The sequence below is a fragment of the Rousettus aegyptiacus genome, unplaced genomic scaffold (genome assembly GCF_014176215.1).
Source record: "Rousettus aegyptiacus isolate mRouAeg1 unplaced genomic scaffold, mRouAeg1.p scaffold_m13_p_13, whole genome shotgun sequence".
NCBI lineage: Eukaryota > Metazoa > Chordata > Mammalia > Chiroptera > Pteropodidae > Rousettus > Rousettus aegyptiacus.
The window spans coordinates 61,079,454-61,096,700 of NW_023416288.1; the positions used below are offsets into that span (position 1 = coordinate 61,079,454).

General features: G+C 50.3%; 1 protein-coding gene across 3 annotated transcripts in view; it reads left to right on the plus strand.

The window, feature by feature from the left end:
• The window catches only part of PODXL (podocalyxin like), a 43,896-nt gene that overhangs the window by 11,579 nt on the left and 15,070 nt on the right, over nucleotides 1–17,247 (plus strand). Inside the window, exon 1 of one of the 3 annotated variants that reach the window (XM_016148738.2) lies at nucleotides 9,637–9,731. The exons of the other annotated variants lie outside the window; for them this stretch is intronic. Within the exon in view, the coding sequence (XP_016004224.2) occupies nucleotides 9,728–9,731 (4 nt within the window). The 5' untranslated portion in view covers nucleotides 9,637–9,727. Of the gene's footprint in view, nucleotides 1–9,636; nucleotides 9,732–17,247 lie in introns of those variants that run through there. 3 annotated transcript variants of the gene reach the window in all.

The window sequence follows — 17,247 nt, forward strand, 5'->3', positions numbered from 1 at the left end:
AGCACGTGAGGCATGGAGCAAGGGATGGTGCCGCCCCTCGCACAGCCCTCTCAAAGCCCCAGGTCTGACCTCGGTGTCAGTCCTGTGTGATCTAAGCAAACCTGACCCTCTTTCCTGACCTGCAAAACCACTCTGTTCCCAGCCTCTTCTGAAAAGAAGAGCTGAGACGTCACTGTGTGTGTGTGTGTATGTGCGTGTGTGTGTGCGCGCGCGCACACATGTTCATGCCTCTGGTCACCCTCTTGGGTGTCATTAAGCCTCCTTGACTACTTTTGGGGGATGAATTTTCAGCTGTTTGAACACCTGGCTCCCACCAGGGCTGGCTCTGGGGTTCTTGATTCACTTCCCTGGGCGGAGCCCATAGGAAACTGAGCTTCCTTGACCAGCTCTAACATCTCAAACAGAGGGACGGGCTTGGCTTTGTTTAAAAGGAATGAACGTGGCTTTTAGCTACATCCCTTCACAGGCCTTGGCGTGGGAGTGGGGGACAAGGGAGTCAGCTCTCAATTGTTAAGTTACAGTCTTCCACAAAATGTGTTCCTTTTAAGCAACACTCCCATCCATCCTCCACTCCCTGCTAGCAGGCTAAGCACTCTCGCCAAAGAAATCCAGATTCCACCCTCTATGGGAGCGGTCGTGCTTTTCTCTCTACCTCTGGGGCCAAACATAGAGTCTTGACTTTATTTAACCCGCTTTGCAAAGTAAGTGGGGTTTCAGGAACCGGCTCCCTGAGGCTTAGCTCTCCCTGCTCCCCGCCCTCACCAGCATGCACGGATTTAGTCTGGGGACTGTGTCCTAACGTGAATTATTCTGCAGCAAGAAGGATGCAGGTGTTATTCCTGGAAGGGGCGAACTCTCTCCAGGGCAGAGAAAAAAGCGTGGAAATGTGGAAAGCTGTACTTGCTGCCTTAACCTTCAGCTTCCACCAGGCGGAAAGCCGTCATTCCCTGGGAAGTTCACAGGCCCCATGTCACAGAACTTTCTCACTCCGCTCGATCCCACATCCCACGTCTGTGCTGGACTTCCCTCTGGCTCCCGGCCCGTGTTTGTTTTCAGCTGGGAGTGGAGACTGGTCCCCGACAGAGGTTTCCAGGAGCGGCCCAGAAACCCATACACATCTGGTTATTTTCATGGCTTCAGGAGGTGGCGTGGGAATGACAACGTGCTCCCTCAGGAAAATATTTACCGAGGTTGTTTTTGAAGTGATTGCTGAGGGAAGAGCTGGATGCCAAACGTGCGTGTGATATGTGTGTGCCCGAGGATTTAGAGGGCAGCAGCTACACCTGGGGGCTCCCGCGCTCATAGCTAGGCCTGTCTCCCCAGCCTCAGTCCCCTGCACCTCCTCAGAGGGCGTGGGAAATGCAAAAGAGGGATCACACATAAAGCTCTCAGCTCAGTGTCTGGCTGCTATGATAAGGCTTTATCAATAATTGCTAGTTATCAATAATCGCTAGATATAAGTTTAAGAGTAATGATGAGAAACTGGTTTCGAGGGGTGGATTTGCAGAACGTTCCGCCATGTGAAAAGGCCGAAGCGCACATCTGTGCCCCCCAGTCTCAGACCCCACACAAGCTGGGCAGGACACGCAGCATCCTGCACTCCGGTCCCAGAACTCTTGGCACAGACATCTGTGTCCCCAGTGCACAGGAGAATGGTGACAAGATTGTCAGCCCGGCTTCCCACCCAGCCGGGCTTGACCCTCTGTAGATCTGGAGTATTTTGACATTTTCCTCCAAAGATGATACATGTTTTTAAAAGTTCATTCTGTTCCAAGATAGATAGATATTCCTCTCTCCTTGACAGACAAGGAGTCCAAGGCCTCAGAAGGCCCCAGGCTCAGATGATACCCAGGCCTCCCATTCCCTGACCTTGCTATTCCTGTGTGGTCCTTGAAAGGGTCTTCGAGATGAGTTGAAGGGCATTCCGCCTCCTCCTCAGGGTGCTGGCCTGCAGTCCTGACCTTTGTGGCACGCGAGGTGAGCTCGGGCAGCCGGGCATCGCCTCCACCCCTGCAGGCCGGTGGGCTGGCGGCTCCTGGGCACACTGCCCTGTCAGACAGAGCAGGATTCACACGGCCTGCAGCAAGCGAAAGGATTAGGAGGCCCTGGGAAGGGTATTGTTTTAAGGAGGTTAGTCCGACTTTCCTGGGCAGGCCGGCAGTCCCCACACAAAGCCTGACACACATGTCCCAGGTCTCCAGGGGTCAACACGTGCACACCCATCTGTTAGGAACAGCCACAATAGGGGGCCCAGGCAGGCCCAGGCCGGGGACCTTCGGGCGGGTGGGGCAGGACCCAGAGCCGGGGCAGCTGGGCCACAGGTAGAGGCGGGGCTGCAGTCTTGGGTCACAGCCTTGACTGAATTCCAAGCTCTCTTCTCACGTCTCTGCTTTCAGCAGCAGAATTATAATAATGAGTAATCCGAAGAATGTATTTAGATGCTTCCCGCTCAGGACTTCGTCCTGTTCTGGGGTGGGGGTGAGGTTCTGCCCTCTGACCCTCACCTGGAAAGGATCTGATGGGGGTGGGATGGGGGCGTGCAGCCGATTCTGGCCTCTGATTGTCATTAGGGGAGATTGCAGAGGTCACTGAAGCCACCTCACTGTGAATCATGTAGAAACTAAGGTCCCTGAGCTGGCATGCGGGGGAGGAGGTTGAGAGCCAAGCCGCTGGAACAGGCCTTCCAGTGACCACCCCCCTCACCCCGCAGCCATCGCTCCCCCTCTTGCAGGCCCCTGGCACTAACACCCGCATTTCAGTAAGACTGGCTGGTCAGGGGGTGGGTCTGGAATGGCAGCCGGAGTGGAGCGGCCCACACAGGGAGGGCCTCGGGTTCTGTGAGGGAGCGGGATCCGGGCATGAGGGGAAAGCTCAGGAGATGGACCTGTGTCCTGGAGTCAGCCCTCCTTCCCCATCTCCCTCCCCACACCCCGAGGGAGCAGCAGCAGGCGCTGTCCACGCGGCTCAGCTCCAAGTGCAGACATCAGTTCCCCAAAGGCACGAGCGGCAGTGTTCATGGCAGCCACCCCGCATAGCGGCCCTCGCTGGAAGCCGCCGAATGCCCATCGGCAGCAGAATGGTTAAGTGCGTCGGGGCACGTCCCCACAGCAGGAGGCTCTGCCACAGTGGGAACGAACGGTCTCCAACGGAGCACCCACGGGCTGGAGGAATCGCACGCGTAAGGTGCCAAGCGGGGAAGCCAGACCCCGAAGTCGGTACCGCGTGGTGCCGTTGATATAAACCCCAGCCAGGCAGAAGCGACCTGCGATATTTAAGGCAGAAGAGAGGTTACTTTGGGGATGGAGGGAACGCGGGGGGCTTCCGATTCTGTGGCCGGGTGCCGGTCACGTGGGTACGTTCCATCAGCACTTGTGGTGTGTGCGGTTCTCTGAATGTAGGCAATTCTTGGATGAAACACTTAAACTAAAGGGGAGGGGGCTATTATCAGGGACCTCCTGACAGCACAGCAGGCGCCACTGTGAACCCATGGGAGCAGACACTCAGCAGCCAGGCACACAGCTCCGGGGCGCAGCCCAGGGAGAGAGCTCCGAGCCAGGGGCCTTCGGCCGCAGAGAAGGAGAGTACGGGGCCGAGCGAGGTGGCCTGCCACCCCGGCACTGCCCGCATGCCTAGCTGTCTGTTACCGGCAGTTCCCCGGAGGGTCAGAGAGAGAGGAGAGTGAGGGAGTGAAGCGCCCGGGGCCCGTCCTGGGAACGCATTTAGCAAGTGTCCACGGGGGGTGGGTGCTGTACAGGTGCCAGGGGCGCTAGGGGAATGGGCTCAGTCCCTCCCGCGTGTGCGACAGCCGTAGGAAGGGGGGAGGGCCGTCACCCACGCGCCACCCTCCGATGTCTGTTATCGGACCGCAGTGCTCTTAGGGTTTTAAATTTGTTCTTTTCAAATTTGTTTTTGGAATAGGTACAATTTACGCATGTCCCTTTGGCTGTGATGTGAGTTGCAAATACTCTGCCCAGTTCGCCATCACACGGCTCCACTTCCTGTAGAAGGCTACTACAGGTGGCTCTTGGGCTCTTCGGGGACATCACTGAATAGGGTCCGCGGCTGGATGAAAACCCAGGCTTCTGGCCCCAGACCTGGGAGGGGTCTTGTGCATCAGGGGTTGGCAAACCTGGCTCAGCAGCCTGTATTTATAAATAAAGTTTTATTGGAACACAGCCACGCTCATTTGTTTACATACTGCCTGTGGCCACTTTGGGGCTACATGAAGCTGGGTAGCTGTGACAGACACTGCATGGCCCGTGAGGGCTAAAGTATTTACTCTGGCCCTTTAAAGGAAAAGTTTGCCAACCCCTGTTGGACGTACTGTGTCCCAATGTCATTGTTCTACAGATGGGAGGCAAGGCCCAAGGGACTTCAATGGCTGGCCTGACGAGTAGCCAAAGGCCAAGAACCAGCCCCCACCCTTCGCCTGGTTTTCTTCCTCAGGGCCACACAGGGCCCTGGAAAGAAGGGTGCTCTTCAGACTGGCACCCCAAGTCCCCTGACTGCTCACTTGCTGTGGTGTCGAACAGGTCAGTTAACCTCTCTCTTCACTTCCATTTCCTTCAGACAGAAATTTCCGGAGTTTTTCAACATTAAGTGAGATATCACATAGAAGCCCGGCCCTCAGTTGATGATCAGTACTACATGCGAATACATGAGTTCCCCACCTTCTTCCAGAGTCCCACACTTATCAGACTCATCTTCAGCCACACGCTCGGGGTGGGATGGGGAAGGAGGCTTGCTGTCACGCAGGAGGACAGCCGGGCCTGAGCGGAAGCTGGGCACGTGTGGCCCCCAGCGCCAGGCACAGGTCCCAGAGCGCTCTCCCTGTGAGACCGAGGTCTGGGGTCGCTGTCGGGGCAGACCGCAGGCTGCCAGCAGGAAGGCCCCTCCCTCCTCGCCCCTGCTTTGACTCTTCTCCAGGCTTCTCTGAGGAGGTGAGGAGACTTCCTGCATCCAGGCCTCACCCGGGCCTCAGGTTTCTCTTTTCCAGGAACGTTCTGGCTTACCCCCTGTCTGGGAATTCACCTGACCATGGCCACCCTGGTGCTATCGTGTTCCCCCTCACCCCTCCCCAAGCGGCCATACGTCACTGGGGAAGCTGGGAAGAGCCCCAGTGGGTCTGGGGGAGCCTTTTGTGCACACTCCCCTGGGGTCAAGGCCTGTGCAGGCGTGAGCATCTCTAGAGGAAGAGGCATGTCGCAGCATGGCACCATAACAGGAAGTGTGGTGGGGGCATGACTTGGGGCCGGCAAGTGGAGGAGCCTTTCCCGTGTCTGCCTTGGGATGTGATCGCAGCTGACAGGGACTGAGCACTTCCTATGGGCATGCTCTGCTCTGAGTACTTAACGGCGTCACTTAGTTACTACTGTTACCCTCCTCCTCACTTCCGCCGGATGGGGAAACTGAGGAAGAGAGTGTAAAGACGCCTGCCTGGCACAACCAGCATGTGCTGGACCTGGGCCTTGAACCCAGGTGGTTGGGCTCCTGAGCGAGCGCCCTTAACCGCTGTTTTGTGGAGAGAGAGGAGGAGAGAGGGAAAGGCTCATGCAGCGGGCCGGGCAGGGACGTGTGTGGACTGGGCCACACTTGCAGGTGTCGGGGACAGGAAAGGAGGAGGATTGCCGGTTTGGGGAAGGAGAGGTGGGGCGCCGTCCTCGGCCTTGGTGCCCTCGCCCGCGGGGAGGAGTGCACCCCAGTGAGGGCTGCTGCCTTTCTCCGTTGCTGGGGGGCCTGCACGCTCTCCTGCCCAGGGAAACAGCCAGACGGGACCCCGCCCTGGGAGCGAGCTTTGGGCAGGCCAGCTGAAACAAGCTGATAAGGACCGAACAATTCCAGATTAGAAGAATGCCCGGAATTATCTCCCCTGAGGGGCAGCCCGGGGCCCTCTGGGAGAGGGGATGCTGAGGAGCCGGCCGATAACCCCCTGGGGCTCTGTCCTGCTGACCCTCTAGAGGCATCGGATGGCAGACCCACAGGACAGCCAAGTAGAGCTGCCGCGGCCCCAGGGAAGGGACAGGGAGAGTGGAACATGACTAGAACCTGTGGCCACACTTGCCGGCTTGACCACTCGGCCCGGCTGGGGGCGGCGAGCACAGGGTGGGGCTCTGCCCAGCCCGACACCGAAGCCGTCCTTCCTGCTATTTCTGTTCCCATTATCAACCTGTACCCCGGGCCCCTTGTCTTAGTCAGCTTGGGCTGCTGCAGCAAGACCACAGACCAGGTGGCCGAAACAGCAGACGTTTATTTCTCCCAGTTCTGGAGACCGGCAGCTCCGAGATCGGGGCGGCAGCATGGTGGGGTTCTGGAGAAAACCGTCTTCCTGGCTTGTCTGCTGGCCGCCTTCCTGCATGTCCTCAGATGGCCGGGAGGGAGGAAGCTCTGGTGGCCCTTCCTCTGAGGACACTAATCCCATCGTCTGGGCTCTACTCTCCTGATCCCTCGTAAACCTCCCAGAGGCCCCACCTCCTAATGCCATCCCATTGGGGGACAGGGCTTCGACATAGGAATTTGAGGGGAGGACACAAAACGTTCAGAATGAAACACTCCCTTTGCCAGGGAAGTTGACCAGGCCCATCTTTAAGGCCCCCGGACACAGCAGGGGGCCATTTGGTGGGGCAGAGAGAGCAGCCTCAGAGGTCATTATCCCCGTTTTTCGGATGGGGACCTGTGGCAGGCCGAAAAATGTCCCGTCTCCCTAACGAAAAAGATACACACATCAAATTCCTGAAACCAGTCATTATCACCTTCTTTGGACAGATGGTCTCTGCAGATGTAATTAAGCTAAGGATCTTGAAATGAGATCATCCTGGATTACCTGGGTGGTTGTTGACAAGTTTGACTTGGCAGTCATACTTTTTTTCTTGTCGACAAGTTTTCTCATAAGAGATACAGAGAAGGAGACAGACCGGAGAGACATTTCTGCGAGCCGAGGATTGCCAACGGCTGCGAGAGGTATAAGATGCAAGGAAAGGTTCCCCCTCGGTGGCTCCTGAGGGAAGCAGACCTGCCCACACCTTGACTTCAGACTTCTGGCCTCCAGAACGCTGAGAGGATAACTTTCCATTGCTTTAAGACTCTCAGTTAATGGGAGTTTGAATGGCAGCTACAGGAAACTGACCCAGGACCCAGGGCACAGAGAGGGGCCAGGCTTCCCCCAGGCCTGGTGCAGGCTAGGAGGTGGCCATGACTGGTTAGCAGAGGTGAGCCGAATCAGCCCCCCATATTCTCCCTTTCCAGGCTCCCATGCCCTCCCCGTCCCCCACAAACCCGGTTAGGGCCTTTGTGTGTTGTGGCGGGTGCGACTAGCTTTCTTAATGCCACAGAGAACAAGCATTTACAAAGGGTGGCACAGGGCTAATGAAATACCCAGGGCGGAACGTCAGAGCGAACAGCTTCGTAGGACAGGACCCGCACGGGGGGGCAGGGCAGGGAGGACAGCGAGGCCTCTTGGTGGAAGGCAGTGAGTACCAGCTGAGCCACAGGGAGGGAGTGGGAAAGGATGACCCACCTCCTCTGAGGCCGGGGACTTGTACACGCGGGCTGGAGTGTATCGATAAAACCCCAGAAGCACAGAGCTGGGGACATAACGTGGCGGGGGTGGGGAGTGCATCGCTTCTTTCAGAAAGAGGGAAGGAGCGTGAGGGGGACCGAAGGCGTCCTCTCAGTGTAAAGGGACGACATCGGAGATGCTGTCACCAGGGGAAAGCCCTGGCCAGGCGTTAGCGGGCCTGGAGCCCCTCTCAGCTCCTGGGGCGGCCTCAGCTCCCTTACTCACCCTGACTAACTGCACGCCTCCAAAGCTCCCCCATCCCACCGGCCCCACTTCAGTTCTCACCTACTCCCCAGAGGCCTGGTAATCATGCAGGATTTGGGGTCCGAAAGGGGTGGGCCCTGGAGAGCCGGGTGGTGCTCGGGCTTCATTCAACCAGACTGAACTTGAGGCAGCATCGCCACACCCTTCCGGGTCTTGAGCAGCGCCTCCTGGGAGGGACGAGGCTCACCAAGCCGATGTCACATGCCGGAAAAATGAGTTTCGAGCTCCCAGAAAAGGGAGGCCCGGAGCGAGGCCTCTAAAGTTGGCTGGTTAGGATGGCCCTTTGTCACAGCAAAAGCAGATTCACCTACGTACACGCATCACGTTTGGGAAGTTACCAGTGCATCCTCAGGGACCCTAGGAATCATCTGGCTTTTTTGACGGGTGTGTTTCTGTCACAGGAGGCCAAGGACTTGCCCGAGGCCTTGGGGATCAGAGGCGGAACCAAGAACAGAAGGCTCGGTCTCTGATTTCTGTGTGCTTTCCTTTGTTACACCAGACATCAGTTTACCCTGCCCTTCCACTGGGCTGCCTTGGAGCTCTCTGGTTTTATTTCCCTGGAGATAACAGCCGTTGGGAATGGCGAGCTGGGGGAACAAAGAAAGGCGAGGTGGACGCTGGTGTCCAGGCCAGAGCCTCCGGCTCATTGCCTTCCTGCCCTCCTTCCACACGCCCTCTTCCTGGAGCATTCTTTTGAGCTTCCTTTCCCGCTATTAATAGTCGAGCCAATCCCAGGTCTGCCGATGGCCAGGAACAGGAGGAAGCGGGCCCTCGCTGAAGGCCGGGAGCCGGGTTCTCCGCACCCCAGCGGAGGAGACTGAGCGAAGCTCCCCCCACTCGCTGGAGGAACCGCAGCTCTCCGCGCTGCGCCTGGCGCACGTCGCGCTCATTCCAACGCAGCGGTCAAGGTCAGCTTCGGCCTCGGCCTCCTCTCGGCGCTGCGGTCACCTGGCTCGCCACTCCGCCACTCCCCACTCCTCATCAGCCGCTGGCGCCTCGCTCTCCCTCCTCCCCATCTCAGTGCCCCACGTCATGCTCGGCGACCTCGGCACCCGCTTGGATAAGCGGTTAAAATGCCCTGGCCTCCAGTTTTCTTGAGCTCTTCTCATCTCTCCTTCCTCCAGTCATTCCTGCTCCACGCGGACCGACCGTCATCACCACCACAGACTGGACCTCCCGTGAAATCCGAGTGTTTTTATTCTTTGACCGCTGTTTCTCTCCCTTCCGACTCGCCTGCTCAGGCGCATCCGAGCGCCAGCCAGTCTAGCGAGGCATCAGTTCCTCGTTGCCTGTCATCATCCTCGCTCACCTAGCAAACCCCGTTCCCAGAGGACCTGCGCCCACTTTTCCCGAGCCTGTGCCGACGCGGTGGCACTTTGCTAGGGCAAAACATCACACACTGGCTGATTGGATTGCTTTTAAATTCATGATTTCATGCGTCGGTTTGGCACCAAATGCTACTTGGCAGTCGTACTTTTTTCTCTAGCTGTAGTGACTCGCAGAGTGCGGCCCTCTGCTCAGGAGCAAGCATCGGAACCACTTCGGGCCTGTTAGAAATCCACCTTCTCGTGCTGTAGCCCGGAAACTCGGGCTGGGGTCAGAACTGGTGTTTTGACAAGCCCCCCCACCCCCCACCCCAGGTGACAGCGATGCTCCCTAAAGTTTGAGAACCAGTTTTCTAGCAGACTCATTTCCAAAGTGAGTGTTTGATTCTTTTTCCCTCTGCATAACTCCTCCACCCCTCTTATTTCATTTCCATCAGTATAGCTGATTTCATCTAGACTGACGATTGAGAAAACGGAAGCCGTCAGATGGAAACGTCATCTCGTTACAAAGACTAACAATGTGCTGACGTCAGTGTCTGTCTTCTTCCTTCCGGTTTCAGAGGCGGATGTGTCCAAGCACGTCATGAGTGAAGTCTGGGTCCTCCCTGGGTTGGGGTGGGGGCGGCTCTAGATCGACACACTGTATCCCCTTCCACATCTTCAGGACCTGATGAGACAGTGGGGCAGGAACAAAAGACAAGGAGCATTTTTATCAGATTAGTGTCTCCTACCTTCAAAAAAAAAAAAGGGGGGGGGCGGTAAAACTTTCTTGACTACACCAGCTCCCTCCCGTGACTTCCATATTTCTCTGCTCCTCTTCATAGCTAACGTGAGAAAGAGTGATCTGCACACACAAGCTCACATCTTACCATTCACTCCCTCTTCAGTCAGCCCCCATCAGCCTTCCACCTGCCCTATTCCCATCGAAACTGTGAGTTGAGGTTGCCAGGGACTTCCACTTTGCCAGTCTCATCACCATTCAGCACCATCAGCCACTCCCTCCTTGCAAAAAATCAATCAATCAATCAATCAATCAATCAAACAGAAGCCCCTGTTGCATCTCCCTATTCTTCCCCAGAAGTAGCTATTCTCCTAAACTTAGTATTAAATTCTGTAAAATTTAAGTGATGTTTTCTACCTCTAAAACTATATTTAGTTTTGCCAGTTTTGAACCCTATAAACAAAATTCTTAGTCTTGCTTTTATTGTTCACTATTATTTTTTTTAGATTAATGCATGTTAATACGTGTATTATAAAATATATGTAATACACATTCACCGATTTCAGTGCTATGTAGTATTCCAGCATATGAATGTATCATAACATTTATCCGTACTACTGTTGACAAACATTTGCTTGTTACCTATATGGGGCCAATACGAAAACCCTATTGGGGGCATTCTCAGGAATGGATTTGGATGTTAACATGTGCGCACCTCTTAGGGTAAATGACTTGTGGCACAACGGAAAGTCGTGCATCGAAAGCTATGCACCTTTCACCTCACGTGGCGATGCCACACTATTTCCCAGCGCGTTTGTACCAAGCTACACGACTTCATATTCTGGCTACCACTTGTTTTTCTCTGACTCAATTTTTGCTCATCTGGTGGGTATGAAATGATAGTTCTAATTTGATTCGGCATTTCCCTAATTACCAACATATTTTAGGTGTTCGTAAGCTATTTGCGCTACTTCTGAGAAATACCTGTTTGATGCTTTTGTCTGTTTTTCCCTAAGTGGTTATTGCTGTTTTTCTCTTTAAAAATACATTTTATGTACTAATCTCTTATGACTACATGTATTGCAACGACCTTTTCCTGATTCTTTTTCATTTCCCTTTTGGTTTCTTCTTTTTAAAAGACATTTTAAAATAGTTGTAGATTTACAGAAGAGTCGCAAAGATGATACGGAGGGTTCTTCTAACTTTCAGCTCACCCCGATGTTAACCTCTTGCGTACCGTGGTACACCTACCGCAACCAAGAAATTAACACTGGTACAATTCTCTTAACTACAGTACAGACTATTCATACTTTACTGGTGTTTCCACTAATGTGCTCTTTCGTTCCAGAGGGTGACGTTGCATTTAATCATCATGTCTGACTCGTCTTTTCCAACATGTGGCGGTTTCTTAGTCTGTCTGTATTGTTCATACTCTTGATGTTTTTAAAGAGTACTTACTAAGCCGGATATTTTATGGAATGTCTTTCATTGCGGTGTGTCTGATTTTTTTTTTTTTTTTTTTTTATGGTTAGACTGGGGTTATGTATTTTTAGAAAGAAGTTGGCAGAGGTGAAGCGCCCTTCTCACCACAGCTTATCAGGGGATGTGGTGACGTACAGTTGGTCATGACTTATCAGCAGTGATGTGAACCTCGATCATGGGCTAAGATGAGGCGTCTGCCAGATTTCTCCACTGTCGTGTTGTCATTTTCCCCTTTCCATCCTCTGTTAGAAGAGAGTCACTAAGACCGGCCCACATTCAGATAGGGGTGAGGGACAATATGTTCCTCTTGGAGGTGAGAAGAGTATAATTTTTTATAATCCTTTCCGTAAGGATGATTTGTTCCTTCCTATTTATTTATTCAATCATTTATCAACAAGGACTCATTTATTTTATCCTTTTGGTTCCAATACAATTTATTTTTTTATTTTGTTGCTTCAATTGTTCCAGGTTTGGCCCTTGGGAGCTCTTGGTCTTTTGGACTCTGCCCACCTTTTGTTCCCTCTTCTTTTAGCTCTTCCTTACTTTCTGGCATGACAAGATGTTCCAGGCTCATCTTGCATTGTTCCCATGTCAGCACTAGAATCAAGTCATCTCTCCAAGGAGCCCTGGTTCTTTATGTTGGGGAATGGCTGGGTATACTTGATGCAGCTGGCATGTCACTGCTTTTAGACCCTCTCAGGGTACAGAGCTAGGAAATATATGTTGATGCGCTAGCCCAAGTATGCACACAAATTATGTATTTCTTTATCTGTGTGTATGTGTATAAACATGAGTTCATACTGACATCTCTGCCTCTAACATTACATCACAGCTCGCTCATTTGTAACTTCTATCTCTGACAGTGAGGAATCTGGCTTTTGTTATTTATCATTTATTTACTTCTTTGACTAACCCTAGTATACGTGTAAAGAAGATTTAAAGCGGATAACCCATTCCTTTGTGAGAAACAAATTCACCATTTACATTACACTGTTTATATATTGTTCTTTTTGTCTCCAGCTTTACAGTTATCCACTCAGAAAACTATTTTCTGGTTACTTTGGTCAACTCTCTCCATTTCCCTCCAGTGAGGTTATTATACGTTTAGAACATAAGTAAAGTTAATTTTCATAGCCTCCATTACATCCTGGGATTTTTCTGGACATCTCAGTTGATTTGTTTCTAAGTTTTGCACTAAGTAAAGTTAATTACTTAAGGTGTACAGTTCTATGGGTTTCAACAAATGCAGTCTTGTATCCATCACCCCAATACCATATATAACAGTTCCATTGTCCTAAAGGTCAGTTCCTTCCCTCTCCTTCAGCTGCTGGTAACCACTGATATGTTTTCTATCCCTACAGTTTTGACTTTTCAATAATATATAAATAGAATTAAACACTACCTAGCCTTTTGGCTTCTTTAACTTAAAACGTCTTTAAGATTCACCCATGTTACGTGAATCAGTAGTTCGTTCCTTTTTATTTCTAAATAAGCATTGTGTGGATGTGTGACGATTTATTTGTCCATCTACTTGTTGAAGGATGTCTTGGTCGTTTCTGACTTTGGGTGATTACGAGTAAAGCTGCTGTGACATTTGCATATAGGTTTTGCGTGACCACAAGTTTTCGGTTCTTTAGGATGAATAAGAATGGAATTGCTGGGTTATATGGTAATTGGATGCTTAACTTAAAAGAAACCGTTAAACTGTCTTTCCAGAGTGGCAGTACTGTTTCGCATTCCCACTAGCAGCGAATGAGAGTTCCTTTTTAAGATCTAGTATTGTCAGTTTGTTTTTAGCCATGCTAATAAGTGTGTATTGGTAGTACACTGTAGCTTTAATTTGCATTTGCCTAATGACTGCTAATGTTGAACATCTTTTCATATGCTTATTTATAACGTGTTTATATTCTCTGGTGACTTTTCCTTCTAGATCATTTGTCCATTTAACAAATTGGGTTATCGTTTTATTATTGAGTAAGAGGTGATATTCCCCCCCCCCCTTATTGGACAGGCTAGGACTTCTATTATAGTGTCCAATAGAGTGGTAAGCAAGGACACCCTTGCCTTGTTCCCATGTTTGAGAGCAAAGTGTTTGATCTTTCCCCATTAAGTGTGATGTTAGCCGAAGGGTTATTTGGAGTGGGGATATCATTTATTAGATTGGGAAAGTTCCCTTCTATTCCAAGTTTGCTGAGAACTTTTCAAATCATGAATGAATGAGTGATTAATTTTGTCAAATGGTTTTTCCGCCTATACTGATCATGTGGCTTTTTCCTCATTTCGTTGTTGACATGGTGAATTGCATTGATAGATTTTCGAAAACTGAACTAGTCATGAGATAAACCTTGATCGTTCATGATGTATTATCCTTTTTATATAGTGATAGATTTGATTAGTCATTAAGGAAATGCAAATTAAAACTACAATGAGATACTACTTCATGCTCACTCAAATGGCCATAAGACAGATGATCATAATTGTTGGTGAGGATGAGCAGAAATTGGGACCTCTAATACACTGCTGACGAGCATGTTATAGGGTGCAGCCTCATCAGAAATCAGTGTGGTAATTCCTCAAAATGCTAAATGCATCTGACTCCTAGGTATATACCCAAGAGAAATGAAAACACATGTCCACACAGAAACTCATACACGGATGTTCGTAGCAGCATTATTCATCATTGCCGAAAAAAATCTAAACAACCCGAGTGTTCATCAACTGATGAATGGATAAACAAAATGTAGTCTATCCACACAATGGAATCTCATCCAGCAATAAAAAGAAATAAATGGCCGACACGTGTGACAGCGTGGATGAACCTAACAAACGTTACACTAGGGAAAGACACCAGTCACAAAATAAGTCACACCCGTTGTATGATCCCATGTATGTGAAATGCCCAGATCAGGCAAATCCACAGACACAGAGAGGTTAGCGGTCGCCCAGAACATCACTTTTCGTCTGCTACGTCTTCAGTGGGAGAGTTTGTGTTAATCTAGTAAGGAGTTGGGTTGGCTTTAAAAGTTTTTACCGCACCAGAGGCTGCAAGTTTCACGAATACTGATTCTGTTTGTTGCCCCCCAGAGAGCCTCTCACGGCTTTCTCCAGCTGCATTCCACTTATGTTTATTTCACACTCGCTAGCATTTGCGTTAATGGCAGGGGACGAGGACGTCCTTTGGCGCTTCGATGAACGCTGGGCTTACACAGGCCCTGGGACCTGGGGCTTGAGGCTGTGGCCTTCAGTAGTGTTCCTGCCTCTTTCTCGAAGCCAGGCTGGGCTTAGCACGTATTCCTGCCCTCCCCAGGGGTAAAGAGTGCATTTATTTTTCCTGGTCCCTTTCCCAGCTGCACGGGGTTTCCACCATTGCCTTCGGGCTATAATTTTTCTCTCTCTCTCTCTCTCTCCCCTGCAGTTTAATGCTTTGGTTTCCCAGCAGAAACAGGGGACGTGAATCTGGGAACCGTTTCATTTTCTTTCCCCACGTGTGGCGGGGTTTCACCAGTGCCCTCAGGCTGTAGGTTTTGTTGACTTCCACTGAAAAGTGAGGCTTTTTTTTCTTCCTCCCCCCCCCCTCCCACCATAGGGGATATAGGGCCATATGGAGTTTCAGCAGTGGCTACTATTTACTTTCCCCGGCCAGCCCCACACGGGAACTTTCTCAAGGTTCTCCCCAGTCTCCCTTATGAGCCCCTGGTGGGGTGCCTGGGGGAAATCCTACAGGAGTTTGAACCTTTCACTGCCTGCAGCTCTCAGGGCTTCACACTTTCACACTAACCCACACTCCGTCTTTAGCAGCTCATTAAAAATGTTTGATTGTCTTCCCTGACTCTGCCCTGGGTAGCAAACGCTCTGAGTCCAGTTTCTTCTTACAGTGACCTGTGTCCAGTTTTCAGGATAGTTTTTTGACCGTCACCTCAGTTCTCCAATGAGTCCAAGAAGAGTCATGAATTTTCTGGTTTTCCAGCTTTTTTTTTTTACTTGTTGTAAGTGTAGCAGCATTGTTCTTTCGAGCTCTCTATCCTCTTTAGCTGATGTTTTGTGGCTTCTTTTGATGAACATAGATAGGTCCTTACTTCTGGTGAAGCCAAATTTATCAGTCTTTTTCCTTGGTTTGAACTTTTCATGTTTTGTTGATTGACAATTCGATATGAATGAATTCTTTCTACGGACACACATACTCAGGCAAAACAGACTACACTGTAGAAAAGTTCACATAAGGTTAGAATTATTTGACCTGTGAATCAAGGCTTGGAGTTTCATTACGAGAAATGTATTAACTACCAATTTAATTTCTCTGTGAATATAGGACAGATTTTTATTTCTATTTCTTCTTGAGTCACTCTGGTAAGTTGTATTTTCTTAGAAATTTGTCCATCTCATCTGCTTCAGATTTATGAGAATATGCTCATGGTGGCCTACACTATAACTATCTGTTATCATTTTTATACCTCATTCTGTATTATGACTTCTGGGTTATTTTCCCCTTGGATCAACTTCACTATTTTATTAGACTTTTAAAATATCAGCTTTTGACTTTGTTTCTATTTTACTGTCTATCTTTATTAATGTCATTCCTTCTCTTTTTCTTTGAGTTTATTTTGAAGCTTTCCACTATCAAATTGAAGAGTACAAACAGGAGCAAACCTGAGCAGGTCATAAGGAAAGATAATTATAATGTGGCCCACACCTAAGGTCTCAGAGAAAGTTAGTTCCTTTTGATCAATCAAGTGTCTGAGGAAGGAAAAGCCATGTTGATGTATAGAATACGCTAGAGCCAGGCAGGAGTGGACAGTCAGGGGGTAGTAGCCTGATTTGGGGGAGACTTCAGGGTGCTGCAGAAAAAGTTCTTCCACTGGGCAAGACTTTGACTAGTTTGTACCTTTCATGGTCTTCCTTTTTTTTTTTTTTTTTTTTTTTTAATTGAGGGTGAGCCGCACTGAGGTGAGGATTTGACCAGGTTTATAGGCAATAGCTAATGATTTTTAGATAGGTTGTTAGGAACTTGGAAGGAACAAGAATGGAGAATCAGTGCCAGGACGTTTATGGAAGAGGCACGTGGCTGGGCTTCTCGGAATGGATGTGGAGTGTGAGGACTTTTGTCCCACTCTCGATAATCAGATGGACGAGATGACCCATCGTGCCTATCAGTTAGTTTCTTCATCCGCTAAGGACTGCTCTGCGGGCTCACGAACAAGTGGCCCTGGTGTAGGGACGCACATTTTGGATCTGAATGTGTTTCCTCAGCTGCCATGTTCTGTCAGCGACTATTCGTGGACTTACAGAATGCCTTACTCACCATCCCGATATTGCACAGAGCGTAGGGCTTTACCGAGGAATTCACTCTAAGGCAAGAAGAAGTAGAGCATTAACCTTACAAAACTGACTCATCTCAGTATGAATCCCACATGCAGCTACATAATGACGCAAGGAGGAATATGGGTGGATCCAGGGGGTTCCCTGTGGTGCCTCCTAGTACTCTGCTATCCAGTCAGAAAAGTCAAGGAGAAGATCTCTCACTGACAGCACCCCGAAAGGCTCGTCTCTCAGAGATGGAATCCAGTATCTAGTCCTAGCGGTGACGGTGGTGCAGAGTGAAGCAGCCTGTGCTCAGTGGCGGCGGAAGTGATGCCTCGTCAGATGCATTCAGGAGAAGAGTCCTGGGCACTGTTCCTGACCAAAGCTTGATTACTTAGCCATCTCAAGTGCTTTTATTAGTTAACCGATTACCTTTTTAATGAATTTACCTTCCGTTTAAAGCAGAGTCGATTACTAATGTTTGAAACTAAAAAGCCTGGTTTATATAGTGGAATAAGTGTGGCTCGGGGAGCAGATTAGAAGGTTGAATTGTGTCCTCCCCAAAAGAGATGTCCAAGCTCTAATCCTCGGCAGCTGAGACC